This window comes from Microcaecilia unicolor, chromosome 10 (genome assembly GCF_901765095.1).
Source record: "Microcaecilia unicolor chromosome 10, aMicUni1.1, whole genome shotgun sequence".
In the NCBI taxonomy this organism is placed as follows: Eukaryota; Metazoa; Chordata; class Amphibia; order Gymnophiona; family Siphonopidae; genus Microcaecilia; species Microcaecilia unicolor.
This window is the reverse complement of record NC_044040.1, coordinates 180,003,544-180,027,957: the sequence shown is the minus strand read 5'-3', so window position 1 is coordinate 180,027,957 and position 24,414 is coordinate 180,003,544. Positions and strand designations below refer to the sequence as shown.

At 43.6% G+C, this 24,414-nt stretch overlaps 2 protein-coding genes across 3 annotated transcripts in view; one reads left to right on the top strand and one right to left on the bottom strand.

Moving 5' to 3' along the window:
• RNF13 (ring finger protein 13) overlaps nt 1-18,658 on the bottom strand; it is a 173,813-nt gene extending 155,155 nt beyond the window's left edge. The window contains exons 1-2 of the mRNA XM_030216993.1: nt 18,540-18,658; nt 2,661-2,788 (exon numbers count right to left, since the gene is read on the bottom strand). Coding sequence (XP_030072853.1) covers nt 2,661-2,774 — 114 coding nt within the window. The 5' untranslated portion in view covers nt 2,775-2,788; nt 18,540-18,658. The remainder of the gene's footprint in view (nt 1-2,660; nt 2,789-18,539) is intronic.
• A 5,250-nt stretch (nt 18,659-23,908) lies between these two features.
• Nucleotides 23,909-24,414, top strand: part of ANKUB1 (ankyrin repeat and ubiquitin domain containing 1) — a 28,135-nt gene continuing 27,629 nt past the window's right edge. Inside the window, exon 1 of one of the 2 annotated variants that reach the window (XM_030216093.1) lies at nt 23,909-24,206. In XM_030216093.1, coding sequence (XP_030071953.1) covers nt 24,117-24,206 — 90 coding nt within the window. In that variant the 5' untranslated portion in view covers nt 23,909-24,116. The remainder of the gene's footprint in view (nt 24,207-24,414) is intronic. The other variant, XM_030216092.1, reaches the window with a different exon arrangement.

Genomic DNA, 24,414 nt, shown 5'->3' with positions numbered 1-24,414 from the left:
TAACCAATGAACAAAGGGGATCACCTGCAAACAATCTGCACAGACCCCCTCTTTCTGCATCGGTTGCTGTTTGCAATTCCAAGCTATCGAATGTATTTTGACAGCTCCTGATGCAGACCCAACCCCAACAGTCCCCTGCTGACCCCCAAAAGTCACTGGTGGCCAAGTGGACTATGACCCTGCTGATCCCCCACAATCCCTCCCAAGCCCCCCACCAAGAATCACAAACCCCAAACCCCCTCCAGGTCCCCTCCCAGTAAGAATGGCCCTGGTGGTCTAATAACTCCCGAGCCCCCCCAAGTCCCTTCCCAACACCCTCACCACCACCAAAAGCAACAATGGCCCTGGTGGTCTAGTGACGCCTTCCCTTCCTCCCAACTGCCTCCCCGTACCTGGAAAAAGATGGAAGCAGGAGGGCAGGAGCAACACCTCCCATCCTCCTGCCTTGGGCCCACCCTGCACAAAATGGAGACTACCAGGGATATTTTGTGTGTGTGGGGGGGGGGGGGGGGGGGGAATGGGGTCCACTAGACCACCAGGGGATCTTTGCACTGAGTGTTGGGAAGTAGTCCACTGGACTACCAGGGATGCCAAAATGTTCTGGGGATCCATGCACTTAAGCACCTACCTTATGGGGGGCATTCTGCCTGTACTACTATACAGTGCAAGCAGACTGCTGCCTATAACGACAGGTCCAGACCTGCCATAAAATTTTGCATGTTAAAGGCAGGCTCTCTGTGCATTACTCAGAATGCTCATTTTAATACTAATGAGCTCCTTGTAATACATTTGCATAGGGTTTTTGGTAACTGCTAACGGCACACATTAGAGCCACAGAAAACCCCTTTGTGAATTACTGGCTAAACAACATTTGCTTTAGAATGGCTATAACCAGTCTAAAGCAAATGTTACCAGAATGGTAAGCATTGTGCATCGGGCCCTCAGAGCTTCTATTTAACGTGGTTAGCCACAGATGCTATATGCAAGCCGCATGTACCAACAGCTACATTTGAGAAGGGAAACTTTATCCAGGAAAATATCTCGTATTTACCCGAGTAAATGCCTTCAAACTTTGCCCTTCTCATGAGCCATTAGTCTTCCTACTATGGAGCTGGGGGGGGGGGGGGGGGAGTTTCTGCTACGCATAATAAAGATCCAATTATAGTGGAGTAAGGGTATGAGGATGGCCCCTCCAACACAAAAGTCTTTATCATCATAACTACATCTAGGAAACTCGACATGGAGCCGTATTTTGCTTTTGTGAGACAACCCTGTTTGCGATTAGCTAAGAATTGTTGAGAATTTAGGGGTCCCAAGCCCGCCCAAGAAGGCTAGAGTGACCTCAATCTGACTCCATCTCTAAATAACACTAGTACTGGGGTAATGAGGGGGTTGTGAAGTTCTAAGAGAAATTGCCACTGAGAGAGACATTAGGTCTCAAATCCCCGCATTAGTCCGCCTCTCAGCACTGGCAAGGAATAGATACCAGCCTTATGACAAACTGGATTTAGGCTACAGGTTATATAATGCAGCGAATGATAGCCAGATGTAGCAAAAGCATTTGTACTTACAGCCTTTCATCATTAAGTGAAGCCCACAAACCATCATTTAGAATGGAGAGTTTATTTGCATATCAGATTTTAATCAGGTACATTCATCAGACAAATTCTGGATTCAGCTGACCGGAGTTCTGCTGCTTCCGAGGCGTTGGAGAAAAGTTCTCCCGAGGGCTTGCATGCACCCTGCTTTTATACAATTTGGTCACTATACAAGTCTATGGAGAGGGATTTTTTTCTCTAATATTGCTTAATCTATGAGTCATGACCTCCGGCCAGGTGCTCTTCCGTTTTAGTATTGCAACTTGTTGTGCAACTTCCCTTTTTGTAATCACTTCCTTAGATACGGACATCCAAGCATCAAAACATGAACATCTCCCTAGATACGGACATCCAAACATCAAAACATGAACAAAACAACTTTTTTATGAAGATATCTAAATTTGGATATATTAGGTTCAAATCATTTTGTGATCTGGGTTAGGATTTTAGCCATCAATTCCTTGATCTTGGCTTTTGCACTGCTTTTGAATGTCACACCAAATTCTAATGAGGCCTAGTCAGTGCCTTTTAGCAGTTTAGGCTGTTTAAGGTATGTAAATTGACCCATCACTATTCCAGTGGATGGATCCCAAGCGGGGACACATATTAACTTACAGGAAAAGCAAGTCCTTGCTCAGCCAGTCATAGATTTTTAAACCAAGCTGGTATTTTTACAGCCTGAGTCCTAAAATCTGGCCTTCCACCCTTCCGGTGGGCATCCAGTGAGGGCCTCTTGCTGTAGTATAATTATACAGAATGTACTGCAACACTTAGAGATTGCCATTTGTGTTTTCACATCATCTAACACAGCCAAAACACAGCTCCATGTCAAGTCTCCTAGATGTATTTATGAGAATAAAGACTGTGTGACAAGATTTCCGACTCCCTGGTTTGTGTTGGAAGAGCCATCCTCACATCCCTACTACACTATAACTGGTTCTTCACGTTCACAGTGGTTCCGGTTCCTCCACTTCAGTGGTTTTTTGTGTGGTTAATAGAGATCCATGCCAAACTATGTAACATACAGTCTACAGTGCAAAAAATAAACATCCCTCTACTTACCGCTACTATGTCAGCTTCCACAAAGACCGGGTTTAAAACAGCAAACAGCTGGACTGTCACAATAAAATAGATTGTGCTGGCCGACAACTCCAGCACTCCCACCAACAGCTGCATCTCTGACTGAACACCTAATTTAGAAAAAAAAAGCCATAAAAACAGGGTTCAAGGCAAGTTGTAATAAGATAAGCTTATGTGATGTGTGTAAGATGGCTGAGATTTCATGATTTCCCTAAGGCTCAAAGTGAAAAAACTGGAAAAAGCAAAGGTTTCCAAGTTTTCCACTTCCAGACTGTGAGGAAACATGGAAAATCACTTTTCATTTGAAATTTTATGGGACTTCATATCTTTAGTATAAACTAACAAAAAATAAGTAATCCTACAATTTAACATTGTTCTGCCACCATTGAAAAGTGAACAGACGTATAGTAAGCATTGTTGTGCTGTGGACTATAAGTCCCTGTAGTTTTGTAGTTTTCTATGATTGGCCCTTTCTGAGCACATGTTCCCAGTGATTTGTGAGAAAAATCTGCATGTTCAGTCACAGAAACAGAATGTGCTCCTGCTGTACTTGTGTTCTTGCTTTTTGTGCCTTCAAGCCCAATGTAATTCACTGGAGTTTTTACCAGATATATTATTTTCAACTTTGCCAGCCAGCTGAAGTAAGCTGAATACATTAGCTCGTCTTGCCTGGGAGAGCTGATTATAGAAACGACTCCGATTCTGAGAGGCAATTAACTTTTTGTTTCAGTACATCTCAATAGTAAGGTTTTTTTTTTTCTTTTCTTTGACTGCATTAAAGAACAATTGGATCAAACGTTCTGACTAATATACCTGGTGATGTAAAATACTGGTTTAACTGCACTTCAAGATACTTTGCCTGGACAGAACAAAAACATACCTGAAATGTTGCTGTACAGAAAAGTGCAAAATCCAAAACCCAGAAGAAATCAACACATTCACAATAGCCTCCTGATGTACAATATTACCACTCTTGGCCAATTAGAAGTTGATCTGGCCATCCCCACCCGGTGTGCTCGCTCCACACAAAAGTGTTTCAGCTGTTCGTTAAACTGGAGGGCCTGAGGTAGCCATGTTTCCAGAAAGTTCGAAAGATCTTAATCAGCCAATGATTCTGGTAATCCCATCAAGCTTAGATTCTAAATCTGTCACTTTCTGCTCCAACTTCGCCTGTGCTGCCTCCAGTGTCATAGTGTGGTCTTCCAATTGCGATGTATGTTGCAGGCCCGAATCCAACTCCAAACTCATGCTATCTTAACATTCATTGGCTTCTTCCGCCCGATCATAAATCTGCTGTAGCTTCTTATCTAGGGCAACCTCAACTGCCACAGTGACTTCAGCAATGATTTCAGGTACCCAAGTTGCTAACCGTTCCCTCCTTCAGACTGTGCTAGTCAGCCATTTTGCTGTCCAATAATCACGGCTTTTCTTGATCTTTCCGAGTGGATTTCATTGTCATTTCAGCTCCAGCTTCCCTACCTCACAGCCTTCCGGTATAATATGATTAGTAGGAGAACAGTCTTACTGAGTTTAACGGTAAGTTTTCACTGTTTTAGCTGCCAAGCCTCAGATTATTGAGGGGAGAGCACAGAGCTCCGCTTTTCAGCGTCTTCGCTGCGTGGGGTCACATGACCTCCTCCTGAGATAGTAATTTATAAGTTTACAGGTTCTGAACAAAAAAGCAGATTATTTCCCACCCCATCTCCTGTCATAGTGCAGTAGCTTTTTCTTTAAGTCAAATAGTATTTTGGAAATATGAACCTACAGATATTTAGGCACACAAGTTGCTATAGATGACCATCAGATAAGCCAGGCTGAGTAAGATCAAGGTCCACCAAGCACATCATAAAAAGCGGATTTATTTCTCATAGCTCACTTTCAAGGATAAGTGATGACTTTCCTCCAAGTCTACCTAGTTAATACTGTTCTACCCCCATTGCATAGGACAGCTTGCACTGTCTGTTTGTGACAGATTACATTTGTATATTTATTAAGCTATGTAGATGGACCAGGTCCCTGTATTTCAGCAGTCCTCTGTGATTAGCCTTATGAACACTTCTGTTCTGCTCTCAGTGCCTTTTGGAGATTCATTACTGCCTGCCTCAGAGCACGCAGGGATGAGCAGAATTCCCCCCTCCCTCCAACTGCTCTCTTGAGGAAAATAGAGAGAGATGGTAGCTATACCTAGGTCACAGATTCAATGTGTAGAGGGCTTGAACTCTTCCTGTTTGTTCCTCTCAGGGTAGAGAACCACACTGATTATTTTACCTCTGCAGCTACCAGTGCTGCTACTGCAATAATTGCAGTGCAATTTATGTTAGTCCTGTGTTTCAGTATTCAAATTACCAGATACTGATAGTTCCTCTTCTCAGGGAGAGGAGATAATCACAGACACAGACTCACTCTGTATGTATATAAAGAATCCCTACTCCATCACAATACAACTGTAAGTGATGTTTTATCTCATCATCGACTGATTAAGGAATTAGATTAAGGATTGGAGTCAATTCTTGATAACTAGCAGCCCCAGGTTTAAGTCTCTGAATAGACAAGCCCTGAAGCTCAGAACTCTGGCACTGTATCAGCGTCCAAAAAAATCCTAATGCTCAATGCTAATAGTATGCAAATCATCTGTGCGTATTAGTGTTCAGCAATAGAAAGTTGAAGGGGAAGGTTGGAGCCAGGGCATCCGCATAAGAGCTGTGCGCTAAGTAAAGCTCTTGTGCTCATGCCCAGCCAAACTGGGGGGCAGGGAGCACATTACCAGGGGGAAGAAGCACCAATGCGGATGTAGACCATTTCTTGTCATTGTTGCAGGGAGCATAATTTTTTTTATGTTTAATTTATTTTATTGCTTTTTAATAGAACAGGAAAATAAGAGCTCATGACTTGACAACAAGTAACAAATTACAACACAAGGCAAATTATGAGCTCACAATCACAAAAGAGAACAGTATCAGAATTAAAATTAAGAAGGAGGAAGGGGAGAGTGGGAGAGAAAAAAAAAGTTTACAACAGAACATGAAGCATGCATAAGCCACAAGATACACCAAGTTTGATAATCATCATTTTACATCATTAGTAAGATACAAGAGGAAGCCATTTTTTCCTATACAGGGTAAAACGAAAAGATTTTTTTGCAAGGTATGTTTCATACTTGTAAGTTTGTAACAACAAGTTCCACCATTCTTGATAAGTGACTTGATGTAAGGACTTCCAGTGCGTAAAGATTACTTTCAAAGTTAAATATACCATGGTGTTAACAAGGATGCATTCATTGATAGTCAATAAGCTTTTAAGGTATTGATCTTTAAGCATTACAAACCGAAAAATTATTGAGCCAGGGAGATGGAAAATGTCTACCAGCTGTGCCCAAATTTCTTTCCAATAATTTTGGATACACACACAGTCAAATATAAGGTGCTTAATATTACCTATAAGAGATTGAGAAAGTTAGAAAATTGGAGGACGAAATAGTATGTAGCCTATGCGGCGTCCACAAAGTTCTATGCATGAAGAAATATAAGGACTAGATCGTTGAGGAAGAGTTAGAGCATCTAAAGAGGGAGTTCCATAACTGCTCCCATAGTTTATCTGTAATAGGCTGTTGTATGTCTTCCTCCCAACATTTTCGCAATCCTGTACACTTAGCAGGGGACGTACTTAAGAGATGCTTATATATGTAAAAAGCAGCATGACCCGAATGCTGGAGTCTCAAATTGAAATTAATAAGCCTAGGAGTTGGAGATAGTAGCTGAATTTGCAACTTACTTTTTATTAATACAGAACTAATCTGTAGTCAATGGTAAAACTGAGCATCTGGCAGCGAGAATTCCGCTTTCAGATCTGAGAAAGACTTCCATGACTGGTTATTCAAATGAATCAGATCTTTCAGGGCCCAGATTCCTATGCGTTGCCACTGAGACCAAGAGATTTGTTTTTTATCAATTCTAAAGTTGGGATTATTCTACATGGGCATATAAGACGTAACAGACCAAGGAATACTCAAAGATTTGTCCAAGAGCAAAAATAACTTATGGGTAGTGTTGACGACCGGGTTAGAGGTAATACTTTTAGGAAGGCACATGCCAATTAAATACGAATGCACTAGCGGATCAATAATGGATTGTTCGAAGATTAACCATCTGAGCTGAGGATCAGCATTTAACGGAGCAACCCATTCCACGCCTTGGCACATAATGAAAGCTTTGTGATACAGTAGAAGGTTGGGAAATTTAACTCCACCACGTCTTTTCGGTAGTTTTAGCTTACTTAGGGAAATTCTGGGTACCTTATGGTTCCACAAAAAATGTGATAACAGTTTTTCCAGTCGCCTGTAAAAGGAAAAAGGGAAAAGAAGGGGAATCATACTCATAGTATATATAATTTTAGGGACTATCATCATCTTGATGGTATCCAGCCTTCCCCACCAAGTGAGGTTTAAAGGAGACCATGCAGCCAGTGATGATTCAACTTGCGCAAGTATTTTGTCAGAGTTAATTTTAATAGTGGTAACAAGATCCCTGTCAAAAAGAACACCAAAGTATTTAAGAGAGGAGGACACCCATTTGAGAGGCAATCCTTGAATGGAAAAAAGGAGTGCAGACGTCATTCAGAGGCATCAATTCTGTTTTATCCCAATTTATTTTATAACCTGAAATCTTTGAAAATCTAGAAATTAGGCCAATGAGGGCTTCCAAAGATGATTGGTGAGGTATAGCAGAATATCATCTGCATATGCAGAGTTTAAACTCCTCCTTACCCAAAGAAATGCCAGCAATGTCCTTTGAGCTACGGATTGCCACTAGAAGAGGCTCGAGGGCCAGATTGAATAACAATGGTGAAATAGGACTGCCGTCTGGTACTTCTGTGCAGAGTAAATGGATTGGAAAATTCACCATTGGCTATTATACACACCAAGGGTAGAGAGTATAGCAGCTGCAGCATATGTATAAAGGATGCAGGGAAACCAAACTGCTCGAGAACGCCAAACAAATATTTCCAAACTACCCAATCAATCAAAGACCTTCTCCACGTTGAGGGAGACTGATAATACGGGATATTCCTTTGATTGGGCAAAGTGGATAATATGGCATTGCAACCTGGTATTATCAGCACCACATCTAAACTTAATAAAGCCAGCCTGATCTCTGTGTATAAATGAATGAACAACTTTTTCAAATTCTGCAACACAAAATCTTTGCATAAATTTTATAGTCCGTGTTTAGAAGTGAGATCGGTCTGTAATTTTGTGAAGTCTCTGTTAGGTTTAGGCAGCCCTATAATGTTAGCATCCAAGAAGCAACATGAAGAAGAAGACTCCAGCAGTGCTTGAAAGTAGGACTGTAGATGGAACTGCTACGGAAGATAAAAAGGACTTATAAAACTCAGCTGGTAGCCCGTCTGGACCTGGTGCTTTGCCCAATGGTAACTTGTTGATTGCAGAAACCTCATCGTGCGAAATAGGCTTGTTAAGCTGGCTGATATGGCGGTCCGAGACGCGTGGCAGTTGCAGCTCCGAGAGAAAGCTGGAAATTTCAGTGTCCTGAGATGAGAATTCTGAAGAATATAGTGACATATAAAAGGATTCAAAAGTCTCAAGAATTTGTGAAGGGGAGGTTAATAAGGAACCTGCAGATGACTTAATTGACGCAATCTTCTGTCTTGTTCTTTTGCCCTTGAGATAAGTTGCAAGCATTTTACCAGCTTTGTTTGCTTCTGAGTAGTACATAGCACTGTTTGAAAGTAATCACATTAGAGATGCTGGACAGTAAAGAATTATATTGCATTTTAAGAGACCTAAGCTGTTGAAGGGTAGACTTGGACGAAGAAGTATAAAGAGTTGTTTCCAGCTGATGAATTTCCTTTTCCAGTTTAGCAATTTTAGCACTATTATCCTTGCGAAGATGAGATGAGTAGCTAAATATTTCACCTCTTACCCAGGACTTAAATGCCTCCCAAACTGAAATATAAGAAAGTACAGAGTTCTTGTTGTTGTTGAAGAATTCAGCAGACTTTTGAGATATGTGTTGTATAAACACCGCATCTGATAGTAGAGTAATACTGAGTCTCCAGAGAGAAGAATTAATCTTATTGGGCAACCAGTTGAAGTCATATGTTATAGCTGCATGGTCAGAGATGGAGATTTCATGAATTTTTGCATCAGACAGCATGGGGATCAAATCCTTAGTTCCCAACACTTGGTCTATTCTGGAATAAAAGTATATCCTATATAATAAAACGTACCTCCAGTGTTCTGAAGCTGACTCCGTGGCTGAAGCATTAGAGTTTTGGGTCTGCCCTATGAGCCTCATTATTACTTTTGAACTCATTCCAGCATTTGATCAAGTGAGGTAAGAACTGGCCATCCCGATAGAGCCAGATTGGGAATCTCCACATATAATCCTCCCTTCGTCCCCCATCCAACTGCAGTTGTACCGCTACCCAGGCATGATCCGAGACTACTATAGGGCCAAGTTTGGCAAATTCCACTTGTGTAAATAGTTCTCGGGTCATAAAAATATAGTCGATACGAGACAGAGTGGAGTGTGCTCTTGATAGATGAGTGTAATCCCTCTCGAGGGGGTTAAGGGTTCTCCACACGCCTACCACATCTAATGCCTCCTCCAGTGCCGCTATTCCCCTCCGTTTCCTGGCCAGCTCTCTCCCCGTTGGTTTAGACCTGTCCAATGTGGGGTCCGCAGCCTCATTAAAATCACCCCCTATTATGAGGGGTATCTCTCCCAAGCCTTGTATGGTACGTATAAGCTGCGTAAAAAATTTCTTTTCAAACGTGTTTGGTGCATAGATATTGCAGAGCAGTACCAACTGTCTATCCAGCACTACTGATGCTACAACATATCTCCCCTTAACATCTCCCACTACCTTAACAACTTCCACCTGTATGCCCTTTCGTACCAGTGTGATCACTCCTCCCTTCCCTCCCATCGCCGGGGATTCAAACATTTCTCCTACCCACCAGCGCTTTAATTTAGTATGTTCTGCTTTTGTGAGGTGTGTCTCCTGTAGGAGATGCTATTGATGTATTTTGATCATTAAGTATCTTTAATATTTTCTGTCTCTTGACTGGAGAGTGTATGCCCCCTACGTTCCAGGTTACAACTTGTAAGGGAGCCATCATCTATACTTATTTGTTAGTGTTTCCATGCAGTTTCCCAGCATTCTCATCGGAGAGGTGTCCCCGCCACCACCTCCCCGATGCATCCTTCCATTCATCCTGCATTTTTCCCTTCCACAATCTGCCACAGTCAGGTCCTCAGTACTTACATGTATCTGCCCCTTAATCTTCCTAATCCTTACCCATCCTTCCCCTGTCTGTCCCCAACATTCCCCCTTCCCTCCCCCCTCCCCCATCCCCCTCCCCCCTGTACATTACCCTACTCATGCCACTTGGCATTAGACTCCCTCTTTCCAGAGATTGGAGCACCCTGGATCAAAGTGTTAGGAGGGTCAGGCCCTCCTCCTGTTCGTCCGACGCAAAGCCCAAACCTATAGTGTTGTTACCCCCTTCCAGCTCGCTCCTGTCTCTCATGCCAGTCCAATGCTTCAAAAACAGCATCATGCTGTCCAATCAAATCACCTTTTCAAACTGCTGGAGTATCACAATATCAAAATCTCTTTTTTTCCCCCTCTAATGTTACTGTATTCTCTCAGGATCATAGTAGCAGCCAATTCGTCCCAAAGATATATTGTCTTTTTCAGTCTCCATTTGATGCCCGCATTAGCTGATCCACATAGGCTTTGGCCTCCTGCTTTTTTTCAAAGAATAGGGTTCGGCCATTATCAGTCACCTTTAGTTTTGCAGGGTACAGCAGACTAAATTTCTTCTTCAATCCAAACAACGCGGAGCATATGGGCGCAATTTCTTTTCTCGCTGTTGAGACTTTTAAGGAGTAGTCCTGGAAACATAATATTTTTCCCCTTGATATTCCAATGTCTTTCCTGCTCTCAGCAAGTGCAGGATCTCCATTTTGTGTGCATAATTTAACACCTTTAGAATTGTTACTCTGGGTCTTGTTGCTTGCTCCCTTCTTGGCCCCAGCCTGTGCGCTCTTTCGATTTTCAGTCTCTCTGCTAGGTCTGGGGCAGAGAGCGCCTCCGGCAGCCAATGCTCCAGGAAGTTACAGAGATTTCGGTCTGGGAGATGCTCAGGGAGTCCCACTAGCCTGAGGTTCTTCCTTCTGGAGCGGTTCTCCAGATCTTCTACCTTGGCTTTGAGCTCTTCTAATCTGGCCGCCAGTCTGGGTTGTTCGTCCACCACTCTCCGTATGTCCTCTTCTGCCTGCCCCAGCCTCTGCTGCGCCTCGTGGAGATCCGCTACCAAGGTTGCCTGACGTTCCTCCATGCCGTCAAGCTTATCCAAAATGAGCTGCAGCTTCCTCCCCACTGCCTGCTCTACTGCAGCTTTCACTTCTTCCGTTATTTCTGCAGCCCACAGTGAGCTAGGCGTCGGGGATGCGGGCGCCGTTTTGTCCGCCATCTTGGATTCTCCGGTTCTTGCCTTATCTTTTGGATCTCTTCGGGTGGATTTCGACACCATCAATCGGGTTTGTTTCACTTTGTTGCGCACCGGGAGGTAGGCAGCCTCTTCACGTTTTTTATCTTCCGCTTTTCGGTCGGACTTTGAGCTGTTAGCGGGTGCAGAGGTTTCGGGTGCTCCGGAGCAGCGTCAGCACGCGTCCTCGCTACTCCATTCCCCAACCGGAAGTCCCCAGCTTCAGAACTTTTTATACTACTTTTGCGTATAAAAGCACACAGATCTGGAACGCACTACCCATGACCCTGAAAAATATGGACAATCTAACCAGCTTTCGCAAATCTTTGAAGACAGACCTCTTCAACAAAGCCTACGAAAGACATCCTTAATAATTTATTCCTCAAATCACTCAGATGCATCAAAAATGCCTCGCACAACACCTTTCTAGCATCTTGTATCTAATTCATCTACTTCCAGCTTATGTATTTAAAATCATATAATGACCTTGCATCTAAATCATTTACTTTCAGCTTATGTATTTAAGATCATGTAATGACTACAACATAACAACACTCTGTAAGCCACATTGAGCCTGCAAAAAGGTGGGACAATGTGGGGTACAAATGCAATAAATAATAATAAATAATAACAACTTAGTACAAGAACAGTGCTGGGCAGACTTTTACAGTCTGTGCCCTAAGAATGGCAAGGACAAATCAAACTCGGGTATAAAGTATCACATACCATGTAAAATGAGTTTATCTTGTTGGGCAGACTGGATGGACCATACAGGTATCTGTGGTCATTTACTATGTTACTATCATCTCTCTTCAGGAAACCCATTTGTCTACTGAGAAGCATCTCAAGTTACAGCATATCTGGGTGGGGGAGGTTTTCTGCTCCCCTGCTGCAGGGTGGTGTGGCAGTGCTGATTAGAAAATCTCTGGCCTGCCAGGCCAAGTTGCTCATTAAGGATTCAGAGGGCCATTATATTTGTATTCAGGTTAATATGCAAAGGCCAGGGTTTGTCTTGGTTTCTATGGTTCAGTCGTACCAAACCGTGTGTTTTTTTAGCAGCTTGCTTCAGGCGTGTCAACCTTATGCCCATCTCCCTGTAGTCTTGGCGGGCGATATGAATGTGGTATATGACCCCTGCTTGGATCATTCCAGTTCTGCCGCTGGTAGACCTGGTGGAGGCGATCACTGACTTTAAACTTTTTGCAGAGCATTTAAAAAAAAAAAAAAAAAAAAAAAAGAGAGCTGCCATGAGATTTGAACCCAAGTCCTTTGGTTTAGAGTCCATTGCACTAACCACTAGGCTATTCCTCAGACCTGCTTCCTGCTCTGTTAAGGACGTTTCTTCCACTTAGGTAATCGCTGTTGGACATCCAGATTTCAGGCGCAAGATGCACCCATTTGCTATTTGGACATACTGCAGTGTTGGGCATCTCTATTTTGCCTTTTCAAAATTGGGATTTGGGCGTTTGAAGCACACAGACGTCCATTTTGGCCTTTTGAGACATCTATATACTTCAAAAACGAGCGTCTTTATTTTTGTGAATTCAAGTGGACTATGGCAACCACACTGTTGTACGTTACCTGCTGTAATAGTGTAACACCCGTTAAAAAACACAAGTCCCATTACTCTCAATAAGATCTATTTACTAAATGTGTGCTTAACTCAAATTAGCATGGGTTAATGTGAATCAAGCCCATGGATAAAAAATTTGATCATGTTACTCCTTTGCTAAAAGAAGCCCATTGGTTACCTGTTCACTATCAAACTGACAGCAAATTATTTTTGCTTGTATTCAAACTTCGCACTACCCAAGAACCTTCTTTTTTCTTTGATCTTTTGGAACAATATCACCCTCCTTGACTGCTGCACTCATCTCAGTGGGACCTTTTATCCCATCCCTTCATGATGTTCCTCCAGGCTCAGCACGCCGTTTCCTTTTCTCAATACAGGCCCCTGTATTGTGGAACTCCCTGCCTGCACGCCTGAAGACATCACCGTCAATCAGTTTAAAATGGACTTAAAGACTTACCTCTTTTTAGAAGCATTTAGGCCACAGCCAGAAGAGTTTGCATGGAAACTCAGGCCCAGATGCACTAAACATTAACAACCCTTTAATGACCCTTTAACGATGAAAATTTCCATCGTTGCATGCATTATAGGCATTTTTCGGAAACAGCTAGCAGATAACGAAAACGTAATGCAAACTAGTCACTTCCAATTCAAATGTGAACAATTAGTAATGCACTAACCATACCGACGATTACAACGAATCACTTACCGTCGGAAATTTTACGTGAGCTCAGAACTGTCCTTAAGGCCTGAGCTGTCATCTCCCCGCTCTCCCCGCACCTTAAATTCTATGCTGGCATGTACAAAAACAAAATAAAAAACACAAAACGTGGCTCCCCCCCCTTCCTGCTTAAAAAAGAAACGGAAAGAAAATAAAATCAAAAGTAACCTATGTCAGACGGGAGCGGGCCCAGCAGCAAAGGAGACGCGAAGACAGTGAAGATGCAACAACTCGGCGTTCTTCTTGCCCGTGCAGCGCCTTAGAGAGTTGAAAGGCGCTGCGCGGGCCCGGTAGGAAGGAGGGGGCCCGGTGGAGGGGGGGAGCGGCGGCGGCCACGATCTCTGGGGGGGGCGGAGAATGGTGGGAGGCGGAGCTGGGAAACAGGAAGGGAGGGGTGCCGGGGCAACCTGAAAGTTTCTAAAATCCCACAAAGTTTGTGCTTTTTATTTTGAATTGATGATTGGTTTGGATGCAGGGGGGAAGCGGAGAGCACTGGCATACTCGGGTGGGGATGGGCGGGGGCAAGCACATCCGTGAAGGACGCTCTTGACGAGCGCCTTTGCCCCCTCCCAAAACACACGTGTTTGTGTTTTGGTTTTTTTTTTTTTTTTTTGTAGTTTTGACATTTGTGGCATGCGCAGAGCAGCCAGCATAACGCTTGGCTGCTCTGCGCATGCTTTAGGGGCCGATCACGGACGGGGATTACACAGGTTTGGTGCATTGTACTTTACAGTACCGCACCGAACCTGTGCGACTTGTTTTTTTGGTGCATTCTTCGTTTTTTTAAAATCGTTAGGGACTTTAACATTTTAGAGTTTTTAACGTTTATTTGATGCATCTGGGCCTGTCTTTCCCCTCCCTCCTCCTATTTTACCCAAGACCTGTCTCCTGCTTTTCTATTAACTATTGTATTTCCACCCTGGCTCCTATTGTTTCTATCCTGTTGCCCATTCAATGCCTGTCTATATGATTTCACTATTACTAGATTGTACAAAGCTCAGATGTGTGTTTGATGGACGGAATAGAAAAACCTTTAATAAACTTGAAACTTGAGCTCTCTGGGGCAGGAAAATATCTTCTGTACCTGAAGCTCACTTTGAGCTCAAATTTAAAAAAGCAAAATCTAAATCCAATCCAAAAAGAGCTTGGGAACACTTGTAATTGCAGACTGAATAAATTAGCTGCTTTTATGTAGAAACTTGACAAGAAGTTGGGGCTCTGCTGTCAAAATGGCTGCCACAACTGGTGTATCACTGCTTCCTGACTACACCACTAGACCACCAGGGATTGTAAGGTAGTTCTGGGGGGGGGGGGGGGCTACTCTATATTTATTTTTTGTACTGCGATTGCAAGTAATGCAGTTATGATCTTGCACAATAGTTTACATAGTAATAGAGAGGTCATTTACTAAGTTGCGCTGATGTAGACGCATGTATTGGAAACGTGCAGGTCCATATTTCAGTGCACCTGCAAAAAAAAAGGCTTTTTGACAAAAATGGATGTGCAGCAAAATAAAAATTGGTGCATGTTCATTTTGGGCCTGGGACCTTACCGCCACCCATTGATCTAGTGGTAAAGTCTCACACATTAACCAGTTGGTAATGGTCTATGCGAATACAATGCTGCCAGAAAATTTCTGGCACGCTTGGTGGACGAGTGTAAAAAATGAAATTACCACCCGGACCAAGCGGTAGCCAGGCAGTAGTTTAAAATTGACGAGCGTAGGTGCCTATGCAGCTTAGTTGTAAGCTCTGTCGAGCAGGGACTGTCTCTTCATGTTCAAGTGTACAGTGCTGCGTACGTCTAGTAGCGCTATAGAAATGATAAGTAGTAGTAGTAAAAGGGTCCCAGAGTGCTCCAAATAAATACCTTTGGTATAAAATTTTAGCAGGAATTTAAGTCTATAAATTTGAAATAAGCTTTTTAGGAATTAGCCTCTCTGTGAAGTTATGATGTCGCACTCCAAGTGTAGTGCAAAGTCAGCCACTGTTTTCATTAGCGGTGGTCCATGTGTGTGGAAGCTATTTTTCTCAGAGGTAAAATATTGTCTTTTTATTATTTAAAATTATATTCTAGCTTGGATACTGCAGATTTAGCAGAGGAAAACAGACTGCAGGCCCTTACAATCCGCAGCAACCCTCACTGGTTCCACGTGCACACAATCAAACAAGTTTTCTGTTTCGGTTTTGGGCAAAACCAAGTGATGAGTTTTGGCTGCAGTTTCAGCCAAACGTTTTCAGACAGTTTCGGTTGGTCTCTAGTTTTAAGGAACAGGATATCTTCTTAAGCTAGGGCCTCAGCAGAGAGGCTTTAAGTTCTAAGGCAGGGAGGGCATCAATAACTCCAGTTGAAGCCCTGGTGGAGATTCTATTTTACATCAAGCCTTTCCCTCCATCCTCAATGAACATCACATGGCTGAGAAGAGGGTGGAAGGCTTCAACTAAGACTGGATTCATTCTTGCTACTTTGTGACTAAGGAGGAGGCATCGTTGCTACCCAGGATTGTCCTTTTCCCTTGCCAAAGCTTTTCACCAGGAACCATGTCAAAAAAAGTACTGCTGCAAACCCTGGCACTACTTCTGCTTTCCTTTCCTTCAGATATCAGGTGCCACCATTACCACTCCCAGTAATGGCTGGCAGTACTGAAACAGATTCAGCTTGTCTCTGCTTCTTAATACCATAATTCACTGAATAAGCTGGCACAGCAAACAATGCATCACCATTTGCCAATCCAGTTTCAAGCAATACTGCTCTAAAATGCATATGACTGAGCCTAAGTCAGGATGGAATGGAAAGATGTGCACCAGACAACATAGTAACATAGTAGATGACGGCAGAAAAAGACCTGCACGGTCCACCCAGTCTGCCCAACAAGACAACTCGTGTGCTACTTTTTGTGTATACCCTACTTTAATTTGTACCTATGCTCTTCAGGGCACAGACCGTATAAGTCTGCCCAGCACTATCCCCGCCTCCCAACCACCAGCCCCGCTTCCCAACCACCGGCTCTGGCACAGACCGTATAAGTCTGCCCAGCACTATCCCCGCCTCCCACCACCAGCTCTGGCACAGACCGTATAAGTCTGCCCAACACTATCCCTGCCTCCCAACCTCCAGTCCCGCCTCCCACCACTGGCTCTGGCACAGACCGTATAAGTCTGCCCCGCACTATCCCCGCCTCCCAACCTCCAGCCCCGCCTCCCACTACCGGCTCAACGGCATCCAGGACTAGATCATTAAACAAGGCAATAGGCAATGAGTATTTTAAGACTTTCACTGCAGAGCACCAAGATCTTGACTAGTTTTCACCTGAATTTAATCAGGCAGATTTGACATGATATAGTCACAATGCAACTTTTCAAGATGTCCCTGCCACAAGATGTTTCTCAATCTACTTGTGTATCCAAATATTACAGAATTAGTGTAACACTCAATACTATGGGGGCAATTTAACAAGTGGGCACCTCCATTTAGGTGCCCCCAGGATGCACAGTGAGAACCTATTCTATAATGGCATCTAGGCACCTAAAATTCCCATATAAGAAGGGTTCTCAGCCCAGTCCTCGGGACACACCTAGACAGTCAGGTTTTCAAGATATCCGCAACGAAAACGCATGTCGTAAATTTGCACGGATTACATCCATTGCATGCAAATCTATTTCATGCATATTTATTGTGGGCATTCTGAAAACCTAACTGGCTGGATGTGTTGAGGACTGGTTTGAGAATCCCCACCTTATAGAATATATTTACATACCCACAGTTACACCAGCCATAAAACTGGCATTAACTGCAGTCACTTAAATGCAGCAGGGACACACATAACTGACAGTATTCTGTAAGTTAAGTGCATTAAGTGGAAGTCCCACCCACACTACACTTTCATGTACATCCTCTTGCATTTGCACACTATGCCACTTACACAAGCCCTTACAGAATAACTCTTAGGTGCCTTGCTAGCACTTATGCACATTAAGGGGCTCATTTTCAAAATGGGCACGCTTTTAGTGAAACAGAGCATGCTCAATTTCACTAAAAGGAGCGTGTAGGACGTAAGGGGAAGACAGCGCAGAGCAATGTGGTGGCACCGGAGACCGGCACTGGGCAAGGCTTCAGCTGGCAGGGGTTGGGGACCCCCACCAGCCAAGGTATTTCTTGCAACAGTGGGTGGGGAGCAGCAGGGCAGCGAGGGGGGTTAGCGGCAGCTGGTCGCCTCCCACTGCGGTCTGGCTACGCCCCTGATGCCAGCACCCAGTTAACAGAAACTTACCCTTTATTTCTATCCTAATATAGTACAGTTAATAATGCACCCTATCAATCCTGTCTTTATTCTCTTTGTAAACCCTGTACATTCACATTAGGGTCTCAAAATACATCCTTCAGCCTGCTGTGCTGCTTAACAGCATTATATTTGGGATGCTTCATCATTACAATTATATTTATTGGCTGATGTTGTCTTACTCATTTAATTCTGCAGATTTCGTTGACAACTGCTTTCCCATCAACATGCTAACCTTACAACTGGGAAGAGTAGGGGGGGGGGCAACTGGAGTGAGGAAAAGAACCCCAGCTTTACTACATTGTCGAGTGAATAGAGGGGAACAGTATTAACTTTAGGTGAGATGGGAGTAGAAAAAGTGTTACATTTTGTATTTTAACATATAATTCCATTTTGCAGCTTTGCTTTAAGTCACCCTGGATCTTTTTTAGTGGAGGCAACCTAAAACCAAAAATGCAATATTCTGACACCACCAAAAAAAAAAAAACCACGAGACTGGCCAATCCCCGACTGACGCAATAGTAAACATCACCCTCTTCAGACGAGAAGCAATATTTTGTGCTAGTCCCCTCTTCCATTTTTGTCACACTCAAAAGCACAGTTCTTCAGAAAGCGACAAAAACGAAAGCCCGAGCTGAACTTTAATGCCCGTGCTAGGACAACTGATCTTCCTGCGGGGTCCCCAAGCCAGTAAGGGTGCACCCATGGTTCCTGACCCCCCCCCCCCCCCCTCCAGAAGCAACAGAAAGGAGGAACAATCAAAACAAGCCACCTACCGGACCACAAGGCGAATATCCTGGGTACCGGACCACCGGCCACTACCCCACTGCTCTACCAGTGCTCACCAGCAGCATTTCCCTGCACACCGCACACCACACACCGAGCAGGGCGGCAGCCACACGGAAATCCCGCCTCCAAGCCCTGCAGCCACCGGGATTGGCTATCTGCAACACGTCAATCACACGGAGAGCTGCCATTCTCTTCCCGGTCTGGCTCCTCCAGTCTCGTGTGGTTGGGTCTTTTTTTTTTTTTTTTTTTTTGCAAGTGATGTGGGTGTTGCTCTCTTGTTTTAGTTGGTCTCGTATGTTTGTTGGATCAATTGGATTCGGTCCCTAAAGTAGAAGTCGGGGAAATTGTGTGCCGCTGTCTCCTGTGCCCATCCCCTCCCCTCCCCTCAATTGTCCTGGGCTTTTCCCTATCACTTCAAGCTGTCTACTTAATTTTCATTTGGGTCAATTCCAAATTGCATTGGTTCAGATTTATTTATTTGTTACATTTGTATCCCACATTCCCCCACCTATTTGTAGATTCAATGTGACTTACATAGTACCGGAGGGCGTTTGCAGACTCCAGTGAGAACAAATACAAAGTGATATTGTGGTAAGATAGAGATCATGTGTGGCATAGGCGCATTAGGGAATCGTGCATCGTTAGGGTTGAGTTTTGTCCATTACGTACTTTGGTTTTGTTGTGTTGCAGGGATCAGGCATTTAAGCACTCACAGACCCAATTTAAGATTAGCTTGAAGTTCCCATTTTGATGCTTGCTAGGTGGGCTGCTTGTACTTAAGGGGAGGAAGGGTATTTGTCCTGGCCCGGGTCTTGCATAACTGGGTTGAGTGGGGTCAATGGAAAAAGGGTCAGAGTGCAAACCTGCAATACTGCTGCTGCTGCCACCTGCTCCGCCCGTATTAATAAAGTAGCATTTCTCCACTGGCGTGGGCTACAGTAATCGCTACATTGCTCCAGACCTCCTTCCTGTGAATGCAGTGTGGCAGCCACAGCAATTCACCTTTCCCTCATCCAAGCGAATTCCATTAACCACCACCCTCTGGCGTCTGTCCGTCAACCAGTTCCTAATCCAGTTTACCACATCAGGTCCTATCTTCAGCCTGTCCAGTTTATTTAAGAGCCTCACGGTTCCCCACAGGAGGCTCTTAAATAAACTGGACAGGCTGAAAATAGGACCTGACGTGGTAAACTGGATTAGGAACTGGTTGACGGACAGACATCAAAGGGTGGTGGTTAATGGAATTCGCTCGGATGAGGGAAAGGTGAGTAGTGGAGTGCCTCAGGGATCGGTGCTGGGGCCGATTCTGTTCAATATATTTGCCGAAGGGTTAGAAGGTAAAGTTTGCCTTTTTGCGAACAATACTAAGATTTGTAACAGAGTGGACACCCGGGAGGGAGTGGAAAACATGAAAAAGGATCTGCGGAAGCTAGAAGAATGGTCTAAGGTTTGGCAATTAAAATTCAATGCGAAGAAATGCAAAGTGATGCACTTAGGGAGTAGAAATCCACGGGAGACGTATGTGTTAGGCGGTGAGAGTCTGATATGTATGGATGGGGAGAGGGATCTTGGGGTGATAGTATCTGAGGTTCTGAACTGTGACAAGGCGGTGGCCGTAGCTAGAAGGTTGCTAGGCTGTATAGACAGAGGTGTGACCAGCAGAAGAAAGGAGGTGTTGATGCCCCTGTTAAGTCGTTGGTGAGGCCCCACCTGGAGTATTGTGTTCAGTTTTGGAGGCTATATTTTGCTAAGGATGTAAAAAGAATTGAAGCAGTGCAAAGATCGCTCCGGGCCCCGCCCTTGAGGGCGGAGCAATGGCAGAACAACGAAGGGGTTGGCAGGGAGGGAGGCAGGGGTGGGTGGGAAATCGCTACGGGCCTCGCCCTCGCGTCAAACGTCATGACGTTGAGGGCGGAGCAATGCCACAACAACGAAGGGGTTGGCGGGGGGGGGTGTTGCCGACGAAAACCTTGCTAGCGCCCGTTTCATTTGCTCAGAAACGGGCCTCTTTTACTAGTAAATAAATAAATAAAATTAGAAAAATATAAATAATGGGCGATTAGCATACGCAAATAGGCAAATTACTGTACAAAAACTTAGTTTAAAGCCTGTGAAGCACCCCACACACACACACACCCCGGTGAGATGGGTTTTCATTAAGAATAAGGGGAAAGAAGAAATCCTGCTAAAGTGTTTCTAAAAACACAGGTTTATTCTTTCTAAGGTGGGCCAGCATTTTACAAGACCAGGACACTGCACCAGTGATTTCATAGTTAGAATCCTGAAAGGTAAATACTTAACAAGGATCTGGGTTTTCTAGCTCATTATAAACCATAAAATTGTATTTCTCTGTTTATCACCCTCCTCTCACCTACCCACACCCATCCTGTTAGAATATCAATGAAATGCTTTGATGTCCCCATGCATACCTCCTACCCACCCCCACCCTCCCACCCTGTCAGACTGTCAAAGTAATGCTTGGATGTCTCACTTATATATACTATCTGCTACCACATTTGCTTATTTCCGATCTGACGAAGAAGGGCAACCTTCGAAAGCTAATCAAGAAATGTATTAAGTTATGTCCAATAAAAAAGGTATCAACTTATTTTCTTTTCCATGTTTTATTTTGTTTGATTTCTATTGATAACCTGAAGAGTGGACTAACACGGCTACCACACCTCTCTTCTTTCTAAGGTGAACTGTCACTTTGCTTGCCTTAGTACAGCTACACAGGAAGGTAGTTGATTGAAATTTGTTACATTTTGCAGGAGGGATATGGGTCCTTCATCTTTTCCTGCATGCAAATGAGAGCAGGCAGACAGATTGATGGGAGCATTTGTACACACTTTGAGGGGATTAATTCACTGAAATGAATAAAGCTTGTGGGACCGACTATCCCTATGTACTGTATGGAAACAGCCGAGTCAAAATGAGGGACTTAAAATCCTGCTCCCCATGAATTTAGGAGAGAGGTCGATTGATGGCACATTGGGAATTCAATGCGCAAGATTATTATTTGTTGAGGATGTTTGTTTCTTGCTGATCTGTCTCTGATGATTCTGGCTAGAAGGAGAGTCCTCTAATAGTGAAATTGGTGGTTACAGAGTGTTATTTAGAGTTGGAAACTCTGAAGCCATGCAGAGGGAACACCAAGGCAAAAGGAGCATGATCAAAGCAAAGGAGCTTTTGGGAACAACTCATGGTAGAAAAACAGGGCCTGTGAGAGCACTATTAGTGCCTAGGGGTGGGAGGAGTAGAGGTAGCCATCTAGTGAGGAACCCTTGAACTAGCAGTTGCAGAGCCCTGTTAAGGGCTGGTAATCCTGAACCCCAGCAGGGAGAAACCCCAGAGGCTTCTCTTGAAGAGCTCTGGGGTGTGTGCGATCAGTACTAGGGGCCCAGTGAGGGAGAAGGCTCCCTAGGAGCCCAGCAGGCATCTAGGAACCTGCAGCCACCAGCCAAAGGAGTCCCCTGCAGGAGGGGTAAGATTCGCGGAGACTGGGAGACTTGCAAGGAGAGGAGAGATCTAGGCACACAGTCATTCCCATACACTGATTTGACTAAGCCTACAGCTACTACCTTGGCAAGTAAGACTGACAGGGTCTGAACAGAATGTGAAAGACTGAATACCTGAGTCAAAAGACTAACTGTTAATCACAGAGTGCATATGGTTTAAGAGGTTAAGTGCCAATACTATTGGTGTTTTGTTTATATTTGCTTTAAGAGGTTAAGTGCAAAGACTATTGGTATTTGTGTATAATAGCTGAATATATAAAGATCTGTATAAATAGTTTTAAAAAACCTGTTTGATTTATTATCCAACCCTGTTCACAGCAGTTCTCTTTCTTTTATTTTTCTTGGATGGAGAGGGTAATCCTACCCGCTAACACTTTTCTTCCCCAGGTGGAGGCACCGAATGCCAAGTGAGTAAGGGACTGACGGAAACTGCCTTCAGGAGGCTCCAGCCAGTTCAAACCCCGAATCCAGGTGTGCCCAGTAAGAAGGCATTACACCTGTTTTGGCATACTAACCATACGTTAGTGCTTAATCCTTTAGTAAAAGGATTAATTTGCCATAGAAAATACTGGGGACAACACTGGATTTGAACTCGGATCATTTCGACAAATATTTATCAAATATATAGGCTACTGTTAGTGCATCCATTTGTAATCAATATATAAACACAGACTGCAGGAGCCAGCTCTGTGGGTGCTAAGCACCCCCCAGTATTAAGCTATGGCCTTCCTTGTGTCCAGAAAGAGACAATTTTTATTGTGTTTGGCTCCCACAATAACTTTAGAAATAAAACAAAATAAAACATGGAAAAGAAAATAAGATGATACCTTTTTTATTGGACATAATACATTTCTTGATTAGCTTTCGAAGGTTGCCCTTCTTCGTCAGATCGGAAATAAGCAAATGTTGGTAGATGACAGTATATATAAGTGAAACATCAAAGCATTTTCGTGACAGTCTAACAGGATGGGGGTGGATAGGTGAGAGACAGGAATAGTCGGGTGGATGAGGGATAGGAAGATATGCATGGAAATAGGACGGTGACAAAATAGTACAATCTTATGGTTTATAATGGGCTAGAAAACCCAGATCTTTGTTAAGTCCTGTCTGGTGGGTGTCAAAATATTTAATCATTCTGACTTCAAAGGTTTTAGGTTCCTGTATTGTTTTAAAGTTCCCTTTCAGGATTCTTACCATGAAATCACTGGTACAGTGTTCTGGTTTTGTAAAGTGCTGTCCCACAGGCGTGACATCTTTATTGGTACTAGCATTTTTCATATGGTGTCTATGTAAATGAAATCTCTTCTTTAGCATCTGACTTGTTTCTCCAATGTAGCAGCCTTCGTTGCGTTTTTTACACTGAATGATATATATCACATTGGAAGATGAGCACGTGAAAGATTTCTTAATGTTGAATATTTGTCCTTTGTGAATGACCCTGGGGTCCTGTGAAATGTTTTGGTATAGTTTGCAGCCGGATAGTTGCAAGGATGTGTGCCATTCTTTTCTTTTTAAGTCTGTCATCTACCAACATTTGCTTATTTCCGATCTGACAAAGAAGGGCAACCTTCGAAAGCTAATCAAGAAATGTATTAAGTTATGTCCAATAAAAAAGGAATCATCTTATTTTCTTTTCCATGTTTTATTTTATTTCTATTGATTACCTTTAAAAGTGGACTTACACGGCTACCACACCTCTCTACACAATAACTTTGAAATGTTGGCACCTATGGCACAGACCATGACGTAAATGTTGTTTTTACTAGAACTCAGAGCATTGTTGGTTTTGACTTTGCAGGTTTGGAACTTGTTCACTCTTGCCTTGATAGAAAGAGCAGCTTTGTTTAGTGATGGGGGTGGAGAATATGTGGCTGAAAAGTCTGGCCAGAGAAAGCCTTTTGTGCCCTTTATTTCAGCAGTGGTGAAATCCTTCCCTGCAGAACAGTTCTTGGCAGACGTTACACACACTCTCTCTCTCTCTCGACCTGGAAGATGTAGTCCGACATTTTCAGAACGGGGCAAACTGCCACTGGCATCCTTTGCAGAATGAAGGTTTTTATCGCTTTTGAAGGCCTCTGTGAATCCTTTGATGTTCTCCCCAGCCAGACAGTGCAGTCTGTGAAGCAGATGATCAAGGTAGGTGCTCAACCCTGGGGCAAATTCTCTGGCCTTCGGAGGCTGCTTTAGGCTATTTTTTAATTTAGCACCAAATAGTAAGATGTTAGTCTATTAAATTAATATGACCAGGTTCTCTGTCTTCTTTCAGATTTTGTTCTAAAATCATGAGGGGAAAAAAGACTTTACATGTAAAAATTTGTTTTGTTTTGTTTGTTTACAATCTTAC